We start from the raw sequence: 21347 nt of genomic DNA, 5'->3' as shown, positions 1-21347 counted from the left end.
GAAATTACTTATTTTGAAAGAAGAAGATAGGGTCCTGCTTCAGGCTGAAGCAAACACTGCTGGAAATCGGCAATGTAAATGCAAAATAGGTAAGTGTGAGCGAGGAGAGCAAAACGTCAGCCTCCATTTTCCGCCGAGGCTCGGCACGAGCTGTGTGCAGCTCCAGCAACCTCTGCTTTTAGCTTCTGATTTCTCACATTTGCAATTTCTCCCCATTAATCTCACTTACTTGAACAGGCAGACTCTGACACTTCTGGCACCACTCCAGAGAGAACTGGGGCTCTATATTTGCTATGCGAGAGACAGTCATTTGATATTTGCTTACAGAATACTCGGGCTGTTAATTATGTCATACAGCAGTTAGAATAATGGAATATTACTGAGCCCTGCACATTTTGTGACATTTCTTACACTATTTACTTTTTAAAGATTATTATGAAATCCGCTTGCATTGAAATTATTGCCATAGCTTTACATTGAATTCATTCCTAACAATGCATCTGTTTAAGATTTGCACGTCATAATCACAGTGCAACTAATCTTTATTGTCAGACTTAATGATGCATCAAATATTGCTTTTTGAAAAAGAGTCTTCTGAGCCTCTTCATTACTTTGTGATTATTACTTGAAATTTCCCAGCAAAAGGCAAAGTATTTTAATTGCTCTTGTGCTATTGGTTAAAAATACTAAAACCAAATTATTCTGTTACGTGATCAGGCAGATGTTGGAAAAGAAGCAAGAAATGGTTGGTTTAAATGCCAGCTCAGGTAGACAAACATACATCATGGGCAATCTTTCGTGGCTTGTGATTTATGGTTGTCACGTATAACCGAGAAACAGTGAAAAGCTTTTGTTTGCATGCCATCCCGATAGATTATTGTGTTCATCCGTCTCCGTGTGTGGTGAATATGTGGAATTCATTGCCACAGACGGCTGTGGAGGCCAAGTCATGGGGTATATTTAAGATGGAGGTTGATAAGTTCCTCATTGGTAAGGGTATCAAACGTTATGGGGATCTGGCAGGAGCTCGGGGTTGATAAGGACAATAAATCAGCCATGGTGCGATGACAGGGCAGATTCGATGGGCTGAGTGGCCTAGTTCTGCCTCAATGTCTTATGGTTTTATAGATATATCAGGTTCGTAAAAATAAAACCAAATTCAGAATATGGTTTTGCAGTTACAGAGAAAGTGTAAAATGCAACAGTGATGACAGGTTAGATTGGGAGATCAGGAATTAATCTTGAAGAAGACAAGAGATCCATTTGTGAGTCTGATAACAGTGTCCTTGAGCCTGGTGGTTCATGCTCTCTGACTTTTGTATCTTCTTCTTGACAGGCGAGAGAAGAAGAGACAATGATCACAGTGGGATCACTATGCTGGCTTTTTTCCAAGGTAGCAGGAAGCATAGATGGAGGCATTGGAGGAGAGGCTGGTTTGTGTTACGGACTGGGCTATGTTCACAGCATTTTCTTGTGGTCGTGAACAGTTGCCATACCAATCTGTGATGCATCCAGATTAGTTACGTTCCGTGGTTTATCAGTAAAAATTGCTGAGCTTCATGGGGTAAATGGCAAATTTCCCTTTGCCTTTTGCAGAAGTTTGACCCCACCTAGCATCTACATCCATCCTCAATCCAGATCCCACAGGTTAATGATGGATGTGAGAGGGTTCAGATGTGATGCAAGGAGGTGCCTGCGAACAACGTGACCAAGGGCCATGTCCTGCAGACTGTCACGAAACTACTGCTTTTACTTCTTCTTCTTTCAAACGTGATTCTACTACTCAGCTGTGTGTGATCGGAACCTGTAATTTACATTCCGATGACCTGCTTTTGGGCCGATTGAGCGATCAGACTCTCTGCTGTCTCTGAGGGAGTTCAGTGAAGTTGGAAGTGCGCGGCCTAGGGGCCTGGAAGCCCGGAGACCATGATCATCTCTATTGCTTCTCTCTGACCAACCTTTCGAGCAAGGTTGAAGCCAACGAAGATGAGAGTGGAGGATGGCCGGGTGTTTGGTGCGATCTGACTGCATTTGACCAGTCTTCCTCTCCCTCTCACTAGCTGCTGTTGGTGGAAAGTTCAGGAGTCTTGGGATCCATGTTGCAAGGATTGATCAGCAAGGCTGTGGGGGACTTTGAGGTTCGTGTTGCGTGTTGGATTCCGGTTATTCTGAATTAAGCTGAATACTGGTTTGATGTTTGATATTCTATCTGTTGTTTTCTTGCTTTTTGCCATTTGAGAAATTTGTTCTTTTTTCCCATGTTGTGGTGTTTGATGTTTTCTTGAATGGGTTCCATGGTGTTTCTTTATTACGTGGCTGCCTGCAGTAGGATAAATCTCAGAGATGTATTCTGTATACATACTTTGATGATAAATGTCCTTTGAATCTTTGCACCCCCTTGACTGCAATTTTTAAGGAGCATCTAACTAGTGAGTGTCAATCGATTAAAGGGGTGATTTGGGTTGAGAAAGAGAGAGATACAAGAGAGAGACAGTGTTTCCTCTGATTCTGGGAGGCCAAAATGCTTGCCCTCAGGATGAGGTCAGGAAGCCCTTCTTCACGCACAGGGCAGGGCTGTTGTGAACCCTCCCTTCTGCATGCTGCTGTATCTGGTGTAAGGTGAACATTTCAGAATGGAGATGGATGGTTCTTTGACGGTTATGGGAAGTAAGGGGAACAGAATCAAGAGTATTTGAGGATGGGTGGCAAATGCAGACTGGGGCAATGATTCCCAGGTCAATGACTCACTGAGGATGGAGGGCAGATGCCAGCCCGGCACAGCCTCACTGGGTGCTGGAGTGCACTGCGTGGTTAAAATGCTCCCTTTGCGAAGGACGAGGTCTTATCAGTTGTCCCTCAGAGGGCAGACCCTCACCCCTCAGTGTGAAACAGCTACTCCAGAGAGTTCAGAACTAAAACTGGTGCTGAAGCTGCAGATCTGGGCGTGGGCTGTGATGCAGGAGATGCTGACTCTCAGGAGCAGGGCCCATCTGAGGTCCCAACTGCATCCACAAGTACTTGGGAATGATTGGAGGGCCAGAAGTTTGTGGAAGGGCAGGATGCAGTGGTTCTCTGTAACTTCCGCCACCTCCAACGGGATCCCACCACTAAGCACATCTTTCCCTCCCCGCCTCTCTCTGCTTTCCGCAGGGATCACTCCCAATGTAACACCCTTGTCCATTTGTACCCCCCCCATCCCTTCCCACTGATCTCCCTCCTGGCACTTATCCTTGTAAGCGGAACAAGTGCTACACATGCCCTTACACTTCCTCCCTTACCACCATTCAGGGCCCCAGACAGTCCTTCCAGGTGAGGCGACACTTCACCTGTGAGTCGGCTGGGGTGATATACTGCATCCGGTGCTCCCGATGCAGCCTTCTATATATTGGCGTGACCCGACGCAGGCTGGGAGACCATTTCGCTGAACACCTACGCTCTGTCCTCCAGAGAAAGCAGGATCTCCCGGTGGCCACACATTTTAATTCCACGTCCCATTCCCATTCTGATATGTCTATCCACGGCCTCCTCTACTGTAAAGATGAAGCCACACTCAGGTTGGAGGAACAACACCTTATATTCTGTCTGGGTAGCCTCCAACCTGATGGCATGAACACTGACTTCCCTAATTTCCGTTAATGCCCCTCCTCCCCTTCTCACTCCATCCCTTATACATTTATTTATTCTATTTTTATTTTTCCCCTTTCTTTCTCTCTCTTTTTTCTCCCTCTGTCCCTCTCACTATATCTTCCTCTGATGCTCCCCTCCCCCTTTCTTTCTCCCTAGGCCTCCCACCCCATGATCCTCTCCCTTCTCCAGCCTGGTATCCCTTTTGCCAATCAACTTTCTAGCTCTTAGCTCCATCCCTCCCCCTCCTGTCTTCTCCTATCATTTCAGATCTCCTCCTACCCCTCCCACTTTCAAATCTCTTACTATCTCTTCTTTCAGTTAGTCCTGACTAAGGGTCTCGGCCCAAAACATCGACTGTACCTCTTCCTATAGATGCTGCCTGGCCTGCTGCATTCCACCAGCATTTTGTGTGTGTTGCTTGAATTTCCAGCATCTTCAGATTTCCTCGTGTTTGCCTATCTTGCATATCTCCCTTAGATTTACCCCCTTCTCCTGTTAAATGCATGTCCTCTTGCATTAGACGTTCCTACCCTGGGAAAAGATTCTGACTGTCTGTAATATCTATGACTCTCATAATTTGATAAACTTCTACCAGGTCTCAGAGAAGAAGCTCAGAGACCTCGGCCTTGACCCTGCCTTGTGCAGCTGGATCCTGGACTTCCTGTCAGATCACCAGCAGATTGTAAGAGTGGGCTCTCTCACCTCCACACCTCTGACTCTCAACACAGGAGCCCATCGGGGCTGTGTACTGAATCCCCTCCTTTACTCTCTATATACCCATGACTGTATCACCACCCACAGATCCAATCTGCTAATTAAATTTGCCGACGACACTTCATTGATAGGCCTAATCTCAAACAATAACGAGGTGGCCTACAGGGAAGAAGTCATCTCTCTGACACAGTGGTGTCAAGAAAACAACTTCTCCCTCAATGTCACAAAAACAAAGGAGCTGGTTGTAGATTACAGGCGGAATGGAGACGGGCTAACCCCTATTGACATCAATGGATCTGGGGTTGAGAGGGTAAACAGCTTCAAGTTCCTCGGCATCCACATCACCGAGGACCTCATGTGGTCTGTGCACACCAGCTGTGTGGTGAAAAAGACACAACAGCACCTCTTTCACCTCAGTTGGTTGAGGAAGTTTGGTATGGGCCGCCAAATCCAAAGAACCTTCTACAGGGGCACAATTGAGAGCATCCTGACTGGCTGCATCACTGCCTGGTATGGGAACTGTACTTCCTTTAATCGCAGGACTCTGTAAAGAGTGGTGCAGACAGCCCAGCACATCTGTAGTTGTGAACTTCCCATGATTCAGGACATTTACAAGGACAGGTGTGTAAGATGGGCCCATAGGATTGTTGGGGACCCGAATCACCCCAACCCCAATCTATTCCAGCTGCTACCATCTGGGAAACGGTACCGCAGCTTAAAAGCCAGGACCAACAGACTCCGGGACAGTTTCTTCCACCAGACCATCAGACTGATGAACTCACGCTGATTTGAGTGTACTCTATATTACATTGACTGTTCTATTTATTATAAACTACTGTGATTGCACATTGCACATTTAGATGGAGACGTAACATAAAGATTTTTACTCCTCATGTATGTGAAGGATGTAAGAAATAAAGTCAATTCAGTCTCTCCTTAGCCTCTGCCACGCCTGGAAATCAACCCCAGTTTGTCCAACATTTCGTTATACTGTAGACCATGCCATCTAATCTGAGCAGCATGCTGTTAAACCTCCTCCTTGTAATGGGGCAACCAGACCTGCACACAATGACCAATATGGATCCGTCACTCACCACTGAAGCAGGTGATCAGACCTGTTCAGCATTCATCTCTGGCCATAGTGAATACACAAATTATAGTGGATTCCCGGGTTAGCATGTCTTTACGTCTGTTAATAAGGACCCTGACTGTCTGCCTCAAGCCTTTTTCCATTGCTGCCAACAGGCAGAAGATACAAGAGCATGAAGACCCAAGCCTCAGAGTTCAATAACAGCTTCTCCCGTACTGCCATCAGGTTCTTGAATGTGATAAACCTTCACACTATTTCATACTATATTTTACATATCTAACATGGATGTCCTTACAATTAATGTAGTTTATTTTGTTGTATAAGTTATGTATAATTTACATTCAGTGGCCATATAATAAGGTACACTAGTATAGCTGCTTGTTAATGAAAATATAAAATCAGCCAATCATGTGGCAGCAACTCGGGGCATAAAGGCATGCAGATATGGTCAAGAGATTCAGTTGTTGTTCAGACCAAACATCAGAATGGGGAAGAAATGTGATCCAAGTGACTTTGGTTGTGGAATGAATGCTGGTGCCAGATGGGGTGGTTTGAGTATCCCAGAAACTGCTGATCTCCTGGGATTTTCACACACAACAGCCTCTAGAGTTTACAGAGAATGGTGCAATAAACAAAAACGTCCGGTGAGCAGCAGTCTGCGGGTGAAAATGACTTGTTAACGAGAGAGGTTAGAGGAGAATGGTCAGGCTGATTCAAACTGAAGGTGACAATAACTTAAATCACCATATGTTACAACAGTGGTGAGCAGAAGACATCGAATGCAAACACATCGAACCTTGAAGTGGATGAGTTACAGCAGAGAAGACCACGAGCGTACAGTCAGTGCCCCCTTTATTAGGTAAAGGAGCTAGCTAATAAAGCAGCCATTGAGTGCATGTTAGTGTGCATTTATATAATTCATGTTTGATGTGTTTGTAATGTACTGTGCTGCTGCCACAAAAAACTGATTTTGTGGCATTTATATCCTATTTATGCTCATGGCAATAAATTTCAACCTGAATCTGATTTACAGAAATCTGGCTTTATGCAATTCTCCCAACCATTTTAAAGCATTTCAAGCTTGCAATAATAATAGTGAAAGTAAAACTAAAGCAATTAATTCAATAAGAAGATTATTTTCTAAAGATATAAACATGAACTTTGGATTACATAAGTTCAGAACATCAAACATAAGGAGAGGTGCAATAGAGCTAGTAGAATATAAAACAGATCAGCAGGATAAAATATAACTGAAGGATGAATATGAAACATATGAGTATCTGGGATCTCAACAAGCAAAGTAAATAGATCCTCGTGCGATAAAGGGAAAACTTCAGACAGAATTTACTTCAAGGCTTAAGAAAATCTGCCAAGCAGAGCTCAATAGTAAAAATATAACAAAGGCAACAGACATTTTTGCTTTACCCATATTAACATATTCTTTTGGCATAATATATTGGTCCGAAACTGATCTGGAAAATTTACAATGAAAAATAATTTACACGATAGTAAGGTCAAACTTCTGTCATATCTTGGTTATTTTTGATCTTTGGGTTCTTTTAGGAGTTTAGGAATAAGCAAGAAACTTTGGTCCATTGATTCTTCACAATCATGTACTTTAAGGTTTAAACAACAATACAGAGCATTTGAAACTAAGTGAAGAGCTGAGAAGCAAAGCAGACATTCAATAGGTTCAATAAATAGATGGCACCTTTGAAAAATCAATCAATCTGTTATAATCCAGATAACAGAAATTCCTTAGATAAGAATAACCCAATCTATGGTTGCACAATCATTGCACGTGGGTTATGTGCTAATACTTAGCCAATGAATGGAAAAGGTATATACAACAGCTATACCACCTCCTGCCAGTAAGTGGAGACGAACTGCCACATACTGTGAAAAATGAATGAGTTTGTTAAAGTCACAAATTGTTAAAAATACAAATTATGTCAGTAAGAAAGAAACTACAATTTTAGTCTTGCATTAATTCAACTAATAATCTTATAAAAAAAGTGTTTTAAAAATCGATTCCAACACTTCTAAGGATATATTTTCATCAACAAAAGCCAGATTCAGCACTCCACCCAAGCATATGGAATTCTGATCTTCTTCTTCTTATTGTGTCCACGGATAGTCTATACATGGCCCAGCCAGAAATGGACACATTTTTGTGACTTGTTGTAGAATTTGGCAAGATCTGCAACAGTACAGAGTTCCTCTAGTGATGGGCACTGTAGGAGATGTTGCATCAGTTCCACATTCACAAGTTGTCAGGCTTGTTGTATATCCCTATTTGCTTAGTGATACCTTTGAAGGACCTACACCAGTCCTAAGTCTGTTAAGGCACTTCCAGGTTGCCCAGTTGCAATTAGCTCCTGGCAGAAGGCTTTCTTCCGGTGGAATTTCCATCATTGGGGGTTGTTTGAGACTGGCGAGCCGGTCTTTCCACAAGGCAATGCGGGCTTCAGATGGGGTTGATTGTAATGGAACAACACTGTTCATGAAGCTCTTCCTTGACTTTAGGCAGCTGGGTGTAGGTGTATGACCATGTAGAGGGTGCCTCTCATCTGATGTTTGACGGAGTTGTTCTTTCCTGCTGGCTACCATTCTTCTTATAGCAGGGGAGTGATACCCGCCAGGATATATAGACTGTTGGTGTTTGTTGGTTTTAAGCAACCTGTGATAAGCTTGCATTCAGAATGGCATCCATCTTCTTAGCACGAGTAGATCTTTCCCATGCAGGGCAGGTGTATTCAGCAGAAGAATAGCAAAGAGCAAGTGCACTGGTTTGCAATGTTTTCGAGCTCGCTCCCTGTTTTGTGTTAGTGAGCTTATTCAGGATGTTGTTTTGTGCGCTCACTTTTGCCTTTGTCTTATTGATGTGGTTCTTGAAAGTGAGGCATCTGTAAGGGTGGCTCCTAAGTAGATCGGGTGCTCGCAATGCATCACTGTTGCTCCACACCAGGTTACTTTAAGCTGGCATTTGGCTTCACGGTTCCTGAGGTGGAATGCACAAACTTGCGTCTCTGATGGGTGTGCGCGGAGGTGGTTTTCTTCATAGTAGGATGTTAGTCCCTCCAAGGCCTCAGAAAGCATTTTCTCCACGGTGTTAAAATTTGTGCTTTGGGCAGTGATGCAAAGGTCATCAGCATATATAAAACGGCGTGTGACATCACCTTTTGGTTGGTCATTCGTGTAGATGTTGAACAGCAGTGGTGCAAGTACACTTCCCTGAGGAAGACCATTCTTCTGAATATGCCTCCCATTGCGCTCCCCACCTAGTTCAACACAGAACCGGCCATTCTGAAGCATGCTTTCTAACAGTTCTGTTAAGCGAATACCTTTTGTCATCTCTAGGATCTTGCAGAGGAGACGTCTACAGTTCACTGTATCGTAAGCTGCTGACAAGTCTACAAAAGCAGCACCTGTTACCATCCCTTGCTCAAAACCCTCTTCGATATATTGTGTGAGGTTGAGTAGTTGGCTTGTTGTTGATTTGCTGGGGCGGAAACCTGCTTGCTCTGGAATGATCTTCTCATCTACATTTGGTGCTGTTCTATTGAGTATCAGGCGTTCAAACAGCTTATTGGTGTGGCAAAGCAGTGAGATTGGCCAAAAACTCTTTGGATCTGAGGGATCTTTTCCGGGCTTTAATAGTGCTATTGCATGTGACTTCTGCCAAATGTTAGGTAGCTTGTGTGTTGCCAGACAGCGGTTGAACAATTGTAGGGGCTATTTCTTTACTTGCCATCCAGAGTGCTTTATCTGACTCTGATGCTGTGTTGTCCAGACCAATCGCTTTCCCGTGTTTTAGACCATTTTCCAGCTCTTCCATGGTGAATGGTCCAGTGAAGCCAGGATCATCGCTGTACTTCTTCCCATCTAGTTGTGCTCTTGGTTGTTTCTTGTTGGAATTCTGATAAGAAGTACACATCACTAAACGTAAATGAAATGACAAAACAGAAACATGAAGAAATTATAACTACAGAAGAAAAAGTTAACCAATGGAAGAGCATGACCCTCCATGGAAGACATACCCACAATTTAAGCAGACTAGATGCCGACAAGGAAACATCAAGCCCCTAGCTCAGAGTTGGAGACCTTTGCCCAGAAACAGAGGAGTTCCTTATGGCAAAACAGGACCAGGTGGTTAACACAAAAAGAATATCAAACATACATAATGAAAGACCAACAAATCCAAGATGCTAAATGCAGAAAATGCCCAGAGCAACCAGAAAGAATCCAACCATTATGTGATCCTGTAGCAGTTTAACTCAATCTGATTACTTGCACAGGCACAATCAAGTGGCAAACACCATTCACCAAAATCTGAATTTAAGATGCAAACTCATAAAAGATACCATACCATACTATAAATGCAAGCCTGATCCAGTTTTAGAGTCTGAGTTCTACAAATTATATTACGACTGATCTAGTATTACAGATAGGACAATCCATAATAACCATCCAGATATAATATTACAGGATAAACAAGCAAGAATAACTTACTTAATAGTTATAGCCATTCAAACACACTTTATATAGAGAAATCAATAAGTGAAGAAGATGAGAAATATACTGAATTAAAAGAGGAAATTGAAAAAAACTATGAAAGCTGAATGGGGTATATATTGTCCCAATAGTAATATCTACAACTGGTATCATATCAAAGTCACTATACAATAGCATTAAACAATTAGGCCTACACAGCAATATTTATGTAAACCTCCAGAAAGTTATGATACAATAGTCCAAAAGTTCCTAGCAATTCAGAAATGAGTGTGTCTGGCTATGCTCGTACCTCAAGTTTTACCAGCTTCAGCTGAGAGAAAAAAATAAAACATTTCATGATTGGATGTGGTGTATATTCCATCAGTTTAATTATGGCTAGTGTTGGCGTGTGATGAGAGAATTTTGGAAAATGTATGTAGAACAATACTCTATGGGTACCTATAGAAATAGACATTTCTGACTCACAGAGAAGTCAACTTATAGACTCAGGAAGAGACTCCTTACTTAACCTGGGACTGCCTGTGCTTCTGAACCTGTAAGGCCTTCTGGAATCTCCTGAAATTGGCAGTTACTAAAGAGTTACAAGGCTTTAGAAAATAGTGTAGATTATTTTCTAAACAGGGACAAAATCAAAAAATCCAAGGTGCAAATGAACTTGGGAGTCCCTGTGCAGGATTCCTAAAGGTTAACTTGCGGGTTGAGTTGGTGGTGAGGAACGCAATTGCAATGTTACCACTCACTTCGAGAGGACGAGAACATAATGTTGAATCTTTATAACACGCGAGTGAGGTCTCACTTGGAGTATTGTCAGCAGTTTTGGGCCCCTTATATAAGAAAGGGTGTGCTGACATTGGAGAGGAGGTTATTGAGAATAATTCTGGGAATGAAAGGGTTATTGTATGAGGTGTGTTTGATGAAATTGAGAAAAATGAGGGGATATCTCATTGAAACCCACTGAATGTTGAACGACCTAGATAGAGTGGATGTGGAGAGGATGTTTCCTATAGTGGGGAAGTCTAGTACCAGAGGGCACAACCTCAGAATAGAGGTACAACCATTTAGAACAGTGAAGAGGAGGAATTTCTTTAGCCAGAGGGTGATGAATCTGTGAAAATTTGTTGCCACAGGCGGCTGTGGACGCCAAGTCATTGAGTGTAGTTGACGTGGAGGTTGGTGTTTCTTGATTAGTCAGGACATGAAATGATATGGGGAGAAGGCAAGAGAAAGGGATTGAGAGGGAAAATAGATCACCCATGACGAAATAGCCGAGCAGACTAATTCCCAGCTCCTTACTTCATCCCTCTCCCTTCAGGTTTGTCCTATCACCTTGTGTTTCTCCCTCCCCTCCCCCCACCATTTAAATCTACTCCTCATCTTTTCTTCTCCAGTCCTGCCAAAGAGTCTTGGCCTAAAATGTCGACTGTACTCTTTTCCGTAAATGCTGCCTGGCCTGCTGAGTTCCTCCAGGATTTTGTGCGTGTTACTTGGACTTCCAGCATCTGCAGACTTTCTCTTGTTTGAGACTAATTCTGCTCCTATGTCTTATGGACCTATGGTCTTTTATTTCTTTTGGTTGGTCAAACTTTACCACAAAATGATGACTACCATGGGGTTAATATCCTCTTTATTATCAGGAAGATGCATGTCTCATTTACTCTTAACGATGAAAAGATGTTTTAGAACATCGTATTGATATCCTTTCACATGTCTTTGATCCATGAAATTTATTTCTTTTTGCGATTGAAAGTGTTTTGTCTTTCATAATCCTGAGAAACGTTGAACATCACCTTATTTCTCTTGTGCTAGGTCATGGAAAATGCAACTGTGGAAAATGCAAGTGTGACGATGGCTGGTTTGGTGATGCATGCCATTATCCCAAAACATGCAGCATTCCGAAGACGAGGAGCAATGAAATGTGCCGAAGTGCGGATGGGCTGATATGCTCCCATGCAGGTGTGGACAGTGTCTCTATTCTTATATGTTTCATCTTGTCTTTCTTCACATGAAAGAATAAATCCATCTGGTGAAGGATCCCAGACCTGAAAAAGAACAAAAAAACAGCAGATGCTGGACATCTGGAATAAAAACAAAAAATAGCCGGCAAAGCTCAACTGCCTGGGCAGGATCTGTTGTAAGAGAAGCCAAGCTAATGTCTCACGTTGTGCTTTTCTGGAAGAAAATGAAGCCTGAAACATTATTAACTCTTGTCTTTCTTCCCTCAGATGCTGCCCGGCCTGCTGACTGTTTCAGATTTCCAAAAGTAGTGTTTTGTGATTTGCATCGAAATGCTCTGATGGTTTTAAAACAGATCAGTTCTCTCTCTACAAAATACTGCATTTACATGTGAGAGATATTATTTTTAAATCATTTTGCAACAATCATCCATATGAAAAGTAGGTTTTCCCGTGAACAATTCTGTAAGCAGACATGTAGACTTGACCAATTCGTATGAACCAATGCGAACAAAATTCCCAACCACAACACACGAAGTTTGCCACGCAACCAATCAGTGACGAGATTTCCTCCCTACATCACAATTGAATTCCATAATGATGACCAATCAGCTGATTGATAAGTATGAAAAGGCCAAGCATTTGGAGGACACTACAATTAATAGTGCACTGATGGTGTCTTCTTGTATGGTGACAAAACATTTGCAAGTAAATTACCAATACTGGAGAACAACTCAACCCAACCATCGGCCACCCGAGCTACACATTTTCTGAATTATTTCCAACAGTGGAATCTATGAAAGAAATATAGACAGACAGGCAAAGACTTACAAACAACCAATGCGCAAAAGAAGTCAAACTATGTAAATGAAAAATTAAGTTGTAATGAGTCCTTAAAAGTGAATCTGTAGGTCATAGAATCAGTTCAGAGTAGTGGTGAATGAAATTATCCATCCCATTTCAGGAGCCTGGCCATTCTAGGATGATAGCTGGCCCTGAATCTAGTGGTGTTCACTTAAGGCTTCAGTACTTCCTGATGGTAGTAGTGAGAAGAGGAAAGGCCTGGATGCTGGGAGTCTTTGATGATGGATGCTGCTTTCTGGTGTCAGCGCTCCATGTAAATATACTCAGTGGAAATATCCAGCAGCATACCTGCTACTCAGAGATTCTGTCAAGCAAGCTTTCTGTCATACCTGCTTCCAGTTCTATACGCACTTGGCTACATCAGATGTCGGACTTTAGCACCTTCTCTCATGAATAATCTGTACTCGGGTGACAGATGGAAATCTTTGTGTGCCTTACAAGTTTCTTTTCCAGGGCAATTCACCTCTCGCAGATAACCCCAGCACTCCACTATTGTAGCTTTCATAAGAGGGTGCAGAAGAGATTTAACAGGATGTGGCCTGGATTAGAGAGCGTTTCTTATGAGGATAGGTTGAGCGAGCTAAGACTTTTCTCTTTGGAGTGAAGGAGGATGAGAGATGACTTGGTGGAGGTGTACAAGATGATAAGAAGCCTAGGTAGAGTGGACAGCCAGAGACATTTCTCAGAATAGAAATAGCTAATATGAGGGGGTATAATTTTAAGGTTATTGGAGTATAGGAAGGATACTAGAGACAGTTTTTTTTTACACAGGGTGTGGTGGGTGGGTGGAATGAAATGCCAGGGGTGGTGGTAGAGGCAGATACATTAGGGATGCTAAAGAGACTCTTAAATGAGCACATGGATGAAAGAAAATGAAGGACTCTATAGGAGGGAAGGGTTATATTGATCTTGGAGTAGGTTAAAACGTCAACGCAATATTGTGGGCCAAAGGTCTATGTTCTATGTTCTATGAATTTTAGAAGCAGAGGATAACTAGCCCTTTGCATTTCTGAGAGTGCCAGGGTCAGGGATGTCTCTGATCGCATGCACAGCATTCTGAAGTGGGAGGGTGATCAGCCAGATGTCGTGGTGCACATTGGTACCAATGACATAGCAAGGAAGAGTGAGGAGGTCCTGGAGAGTGAGTATAGAGAGCTTGGTAGGAAGTTAAAAAGCAGGACCTCGAGGGTGGTAATCTCAGGATTGCTACCTGTGCCACGTGCCAGTGAGGGTAGGAATAGGATGCTCTGGCGGATGAATACGTGGCTGAGGAACTGGTGTAGGGGGCAGGGTTTCAAATTTCAGGATCATTGGGACCTCTTCTGGGGCAGGTGGGACCTGTGCAAGAGAGATGGGTTACACCTGAACTACAAGGGGACCAATATCCTTGCAGGGAGGTTTGTTAGTGCTTTTGGGGATGGTTTAAACTAGATTTGTAGGGGGATGGGAATCAGAGTGCCAGAGCAGATAGTGGAGCAGGGGTGAAAATAGATGATGTTAAAAGTTCATGTAAAGTCACAAATAGAAGGGTTGTGTGTGGTGGTAATAATCTCCTGAGGTGTGTCTATTTCAATGCAAGGAGTATTGTGGGGAAGGCTGACGAGCTGAGGGTGTGGATTGACACATGGAATTACGACATCAGTGAAATTTGGCTGCAGGAGGGGCAGGACTGCCAGCTTAGTGTTCCAGGGTTCCGATGTTTCAGACGTGATAGAGGCAGAGGAGTGAAGGGTGGGGGGGTGGTGGCATTGCTAGTCAGGGAAAATGTTACAGCAGTGCTCAGGCAGAACAGATTAGAGGGCTTGTCTACCGAGGCCATATGGGTGGAGATGAGAAACAGGAAAGGTATGACTACATTAATAGGGTTGTATTATAGACCACCCAATAGTCAGCGAGAATTGGAGGAGCAAATCTGCAGAGAGGTAGCAGACAACTGCAGGGAACATGAAGTTGTGATAGTAGGGGATTTTAATTTTCCACATATTGATTGGGATTCCCATACTGTTAAAGGTATAGACAGGTTAGAGTTTGCAAAAATGTGTTCAGGAAAGTTTTCTAAATCAATATATAGAGATACCACTAGAGAGGATGCAATATTAGATCTCCTATTAGGAAATGAGTTAGGACAGGTGATGGAAGTGTGTATAGAGGAACACTTTGGTTCCCGTGATCATAACACCATTAGTTTCAACTTGATCATGGATAAAGATAGATCTGGTCCTCGGATTGAGGTTCTAAACTGGAAAAAGGCCGCATTTGAAGAAATGAGAAAGGATCTAAAAAGCGTGGATTGGGACAGGTTGTTCTCTGGCAAGGATGTGGTTGGTAAGTGGGAAGCCTTCAAAGGAGAAATTTTGAGAATGCAGAGTTTGTATGTTCCTGTCAGGATGAAATGCAAAGTGAATAAGGATAAGGAACCTTGGTTCTCAAGGGATATTGGAACTCTGATAAAGAAGAAGAGAGAGATGTATGAAATGTATAGGAAACAGGGAGCAAGTAAGGTGCTTGAGGAGTATAAAAAATGCGAAAAAATACTTAAGAAAGAAATCAGGAGGGCTAAAAGAAGACATGAGGTTGCTTTGTCAGTCAAGGTGAAGGATAATCCAAAGAGCAAAAGGATAGTAAGGGATAAAATTGGTCCTCTTGAAGATCAGAGTGGTCGGCTATGTATGGAACCAAAAGAGGTGGGGGAGATCTTAAATGAGTTTTTTGCGTCTGTATTTACTAAGGAAACTGGCATGGAGTCAATGGAAATAAGGCAAACAAGTAGTGAGGTCATGGAACCTATACAGATTGAGGAGGAGGAGGTGCTTGCTATCTTGAGGCAAATAACAGTAGATAAATCCCCAGGACCTGACAGGGTATTCCCTCGGACCTTGAGATAGACTAGTGTTGAAATTGCAGGGGCCCTGGCAGATATATTTAAAATGTCGGTATCTACGGGTGAGGTACCGGAGGATTGGAGGCTCATGTTGTTCCATTATTTAAAAAAGGCTCTAAAAGTAATCCGCGAAATTTTAGGCCGGTAAGTTTGACGTCGGTAGTAGGTAAATTATTGGAAGGAGTACTAAGAGATGAGATTTACAAATATTTGGATAGACAAGGATTTATTAGGAAGAGTCAACATGGCTTTGTGCATGGTAGGTCATGTTAAACTGATCTATTAGAGTTTATCGAGGAGGTTACCAGGAAAGTGGATGAAGGGAAGGCAGTGGATGTTGTCTACATGGACTTCAGTAAGGCCTTTGACAAGGTCCCGCATGGGATGTTAGTTAGGAAAATTCAGTTGTTAGGTATACATGGAGAGGTGGTAAATTGGATTAGACATTGGCTCAATGGAAGAAGCCAAAGAGTGGTGGTAGAGAATTGCTTCTCAGAGTGGAGGCCTGTGACAAGTGGTGTGCCACAGGGATCAGTGCTGGGTCCATAGTTATTTGTCATCTATATCAATGATCTGGATGATAATGTGGTAAATTGGATCAGCAAATTTGCTGATGATACAAAGATTGGAGGTGTGGTCGACAGTGAGGAAGGTTTTCAAAGCTTGCAGAGGGATTTGGACCAGCTGGAAAAATGGAAAATGGCAGATGGAGTTTAATACAGACAAGTGGGAGGTATTGCACTTTGGAAGGACAAACCAAGGTAGAACATACAAGGTAAATGGTAGGGCACTGAGGAGTGCAGTAGAACAGAGGGATCTGGGAATACAGATATAAAATTTCCTAAAAGTGGCGTCACAGGTTGATAGGGTTGTAAAGAGAGCTTTTGGTACATTGGCCTTTATAAGTCAAATTATTGAGTATAAGAGCTGGAATGTTATGATGAGGTTGTATAAGGCATTGGTGAGGTGGAATTTGAAGTATTGTGTACAGTTTTGGTCACCAATTTACAGGAAAGATATTAATAAGGTTGAAAGAGTGCAGAGAAGGTTTACAAGGATGTTGCCGGGACTTGAGAAACTGAGTTACAGAGAAAGGTTGAATAGGTGAGGACTTTATTCCCTGGAGTGTAGAAGAATGAGGGGAGATTTGATAGAGGTATATAAAATTATGATGGGTATAGATAGAGTGAATGCAAGCAGGCTTTTTCCACTGAGGCAAGGGGAGGAAAGAACCAGAGGACATGGGTTAAGCGTGAAGGGGGAAAAGTTTAAAGGGAACATTGGAGTGGGGGATTCATCACACAGAGAGTGGTGGGAGTGTGGAATGAGCTGCCAGATGAAGTGGTAAATGCGGGCTCACTTTTAACATTTAAGAAAAACTTGGACAGGTATATGGATGAGAGGTGTATGGAGGGATATGGTCCAGGTGCAGGTCAGTGGGACGAGGCAGAAAAATGGTTCGGCACAGCCAAGAAGGGCTTGTTTCTGTGCTGTAATGTTCTATGTTCTGTGGTTCTATGGAGAGGGTTAAGATTTTAACAATGTTTCTGCTTAGGCTTCAGCCACACTATTTGACACCAATAACTGAGCCAGGAATTGCAAAACTTTATTTTCAGTCATGAAGATTTAATGTACATTCTAATGAAAAACCTAACATTTCAACAAACAGCCAAGGCCAAACTGATCATAGGCTCTGACCTTTGCTTGTTCTTTCAGCAACATTGTTCAGTGGACTTGTGCTTGAGTTTAAGCTGATGAAATGTCAAGGGAAAGAAACCAACAGTTTTCATCCATATTTTGTTGACATTTTTAACTTTTTACTGCATGTGGACATTCCTGACAAGTCTAGTAGTTTTTGCCCACTTATTGTTGCCCTGAGGCTGTTAAGGATTTACTCTCTTGAACCATATAACCATATAACAATTGCAGCATGGAAACAGGCCATCTCGGCCCTTCTAGTCCTTGCCGAATGCTTACTTGCACCTAGTTCCACCTAGTCCCACCGACCTGCACTCAGCCCATAACCCTTCATTCCTTTCCTGTCCATATACCTATCCAATTTTTCTTTAAATGACAATATCAAACCTGCCTCTACCACTTCTGCTGGAAGCTCGTTCCACACAGCCACCACTCTCTGAGTAAAGAAGTTCCCCCTCATGTTACCCCTAAACTTTTGCCCTTTAACTCTCAACTCATTTCTTGTTGTTTGAATCTCCCCTACTCTCAATGGAAAAAGCCTGTCCACGTCAACTCTATCTATCCCCCTCATAATTTTAAATGCCTCTATCAAGTCCCCCCTCAACCTTCTACGCTCCAAAGAATAAAGACATAACATGTTCAACCTTTCTCTGTAACTCAGGTGCTGAAACCCAGGTAACATTCTAGTAAATCTTCTCTGTACTGTCTCTATTTTGTTGACATCTTTCTTATAATTCGGTGACCAGAACTGTACACAATACTCCAAATACAACCACTGTAGTCCGCCCAGTGGAGGTTCTTTCTTGATGCTGTTCAGGAGGAATTCCAGGGATTCAAGATGGTGGACCAATAGTACTTTTACCAAGAGGGTCAGTGTGGGATTTGGAAGATGGTTGCAGGTTGTGGTGTTTCCAAACACTTTGCAGCATGGAGAATGAAGCAGTCATTTTATGCACAGAAACCTCCTAGAAATGCTGACGAATTACTGATCATATTCTGTTTCAATGTGCTTGTTGATATTTCAAGGATGGCCCCAGTCACACAGAGAACTTCCCAACTGTTGCGTAAATCAATTAACGTGGGATTGAAACCATGTGATGAGAGGTTGTTCAGGCCATTGTTTCCGCTTCATATCCTTTCCATCTCCTACATCAAGACCTCCCTCTTTCTCTCACTCCAACTCATCCAGATTCTCCTTAAACCAATCCCCATCCTCCCCCAGCTCTTGGTCTGAAGAGGTTTGCCCTGTCATCTGGGTGTGAGTTGGAGTCAGTGACAAAACAACAAATCATTCTTACAGCTGTGAGATGACCCAGAGAGAGGGGAGGCCCTATGAGAGTGTGCACTGGTGCTCAAAATTGCTAATTTTTTAATATAATTAAACAAATTGTGTTTGATTTAACGATCTATTTTGTGAGAGGCAATGGGACTTATGCAACAATTATACTGCTGATGTTTTATAGGCACTTGTCACTGCGGGTCCTGCATCTGCAATAATTCTGGGAACAACAGGTTCATTTATGGGAAGTTTTGTGAATGCAATGATGAAGATTGCATTGACGATGAGACCAGTGAGATTTGTGGAGGTATGCACCAATATCTGTCTACTTTAAAGTTCACAGTATTGAAATTGAAACCTCAGAAATGTTATCTGTTGAAACTTTCCAATGAGATTCTCTTAACCTTCACAATCAGATTGATTATCACTGACTTCTTTCGAATATATTTTTTATTAATTTGTATATAAGAGTACAGAGTACAGGAAAAAAAATGTCAATACATTAAGCTAAATTGCATATAAAGACTCCTTACCCTATGTTCATACAAGTCAATTAGTTCGTAACATTGAAAAATAATAATTTTATTATATAAAAAAACTAACCCACTACCAAGACTGAAGCTGATTAGATTATGAAGACGCACAGTCCTCTTTTATTGTCATTTAGTAATGCATGCATTAAGAAATGATACAATATTTAGTAGGAAAAAAAGAAAAAAGATTGTTAGTCATCATCTGTGCTTTAACAGCAAATCAAAGGTTTTTAAAATAATTCAGAAAAGGTCCCCACACTGACTTCTAAGCCATGAAATTTGTTGTTTTGTGCTAGCAGTACAAGGACATAAAATCACTATAAATTAACAATAAATAGTGCAAAAAACAAGGAATAACAAAGTAGTGTTTACAACATCATAGATCATTCAGAAATATGATAGTGGAGGAGAAGACACTGTTCCTGTGGGTCTCCAGGCTCCTGTACCACCTCCCTAATAATCGAAACAAGAAGAGGGTAAGTCCTGATGAGGAGGGTCCTTGGTGATGGATTGTGCTTTCTTGAAAGCTATGGTTAAGTTACCGAGTGAATAGTCAGCATTGGAGACCTGTTAATATAGACATATCAGTTTGATTCCCATCAGGGAAACGTGGGGATTTAAACTTAAGTATTTAAACAAATTGGGAATTAAAAATATTTTAAAAAGCATAAGAAATAGGAGCAGGAGTAGGCCATCTGGCCTGTCGAGCCTGCTCCACCATTCAATAAGATCATGACTGATCTGACCATGGACTCATCTCCACCTACCTGCCTTTTCCCCATAGCCCTTAATTCCTCTACTAGGCAAAAATCTATCCAACCTTGTCTTAAATATATTTACTGAGGTAGCCTCCACTGTTTCATTGGGCAGAGAATTTCACAGATTCACCATTCTTTGGGAAAAGCAGTTCCTCCTCATCTCCATCCTAAATTTACTTCCCCAAATCTTGGGACTATGTCCTCGAGTCCTACCAGTGGAAACAACTTTCCTGCCTCTATCTTATCTATCTCTTTCATAATTTTATATGTTTCTGTAAAATCTCCTCTCATTCTTCTGAATTCCAGCGAGAACAGTCCAGACAACTCAATCTCTCCTCATAGTCTAACCCCCTCATTTAGACAGCTAGGACACATATCCACGGTCATCCTTGACCAATGGAGGGCTCCAATTTGAAGTCGTCACTGTTAGTGCCAACATTTATCACCCATCCCCAATTACCCTGCTGAGGTGAGGAGGACATGTTGGGTCCGTGGTCACCAGGTAAGGATGGGGCATTTCCTTCCCCGGAGGATACTGGAGAATCAAATGCAAAACACAGAATACTGGAGGAACCCAGTGAGTCAGGCAGCATCTATGGAAGGAATTGGACAGGTGACTTTTCAGGCCATGACCCTTCATCTGGACTCATTAGTCTGTGAATCAGATGGGTTTCTACAACGGTCAAGAGATCTTATAATTACTGCAAAACTGAAGCAGCTTTTAAAAATATTTTAAATTCCCAATTTGTTTAAATACTTAAGTTTAAATCCCCCAGTTTCCTTGATGAGAACCAAACTCATATCTCTTGATTAATGAGTCGATTCTCCAGTGCTGACTATTCACTCAGTAACTTAGCCATTGCTTTCAGGAAGGCATGACGCAAGCCAGGGCAGTACGATATGGAGAGCAAGCTGTTGCCCATGCAGCAATCTTCCCTCTCCATGCAGCTGATGAATCCAAAGGAATGGCAGAGTCTGATACAGTTTGGTACCAGCGTTGCAGGAGTTGCCAGTCGGCATTGAACTCAATGTAAGCCTACCTTAGGGACTCCAGCTCTGGACTTTTTCTGGGGGATTATTCCTGAAGCCTACCCCGTGTGTGGGTACAGCTGCAAGGCAGCGGAGGCTTGAGATCAGAATTTTCCTTCTCCTGGATGAGCTGCCAACCACAGCTGCCCAAAGTAAAGTTTTAAGGCACCAATAACCCGTCTTTGCCCCTCCTCCTGTCAGTAGAAATAGTTCCACTGGGCTTAGTATGTGAAGGCCAGGAGCTGGACTTGGTTGTCAGAGGCTATTTGAGTTGCACACCATTGGGAGCATTTAATAGGTAGTGGGAGCTTATCCCCGTTACCACCGCCGGCTATGACAACCTTAAGGAAGCATCATCCTCAACTGAGCCTGTAAAAAACAAGAGGCATCTACATTGGTGAACATAA

General features: G+C 42.5%; 1 protein-coding gene across 2 annotated transcripts in view; it reads left to right on the top strand.

The window, feature by feature from the left end:
* Positions 1-21347, top strand: part of itgbl1 (integrin, beta-like 1) — a 200135-nt gene that overhangs the window by 96273 nt on the left and 82515 nt on the right. For both annotated transcript variants that reach the window (XM_063047504.1, XM_063047503.1), the window contains 2 exons: positions 11753-11899; positions 18805-18927. In XM_063047504.1, the coding sequence (XP_062903574.1) occupies positions 11753-11899; positions 18805-18927 (270 nt within the window). The remainder of the gene's footprint in view (positions 1-11752; positions 11900-18804; positions 18928-21347) is intronic.

This window comes from Mobula hypostoma, chromosome 5 (genome assembly GCF_963921235.1).
Source record: "Mobula hypostoma chromosome 5, sMobHyp1.1, whole genome shotgun sequence".
Lineage (NCBI taxonomy): Eukaryota > Metazoa > Chordata > Chondrichthyes > Myliobatiformes > Myliobatidae > Mobula > Mobula hypostoma.
The sequence above is the reverse complement of the archived record's forward strand: the minus strand, read 5'-3'. Positions and strand labels throughout refer to the sequence as shown.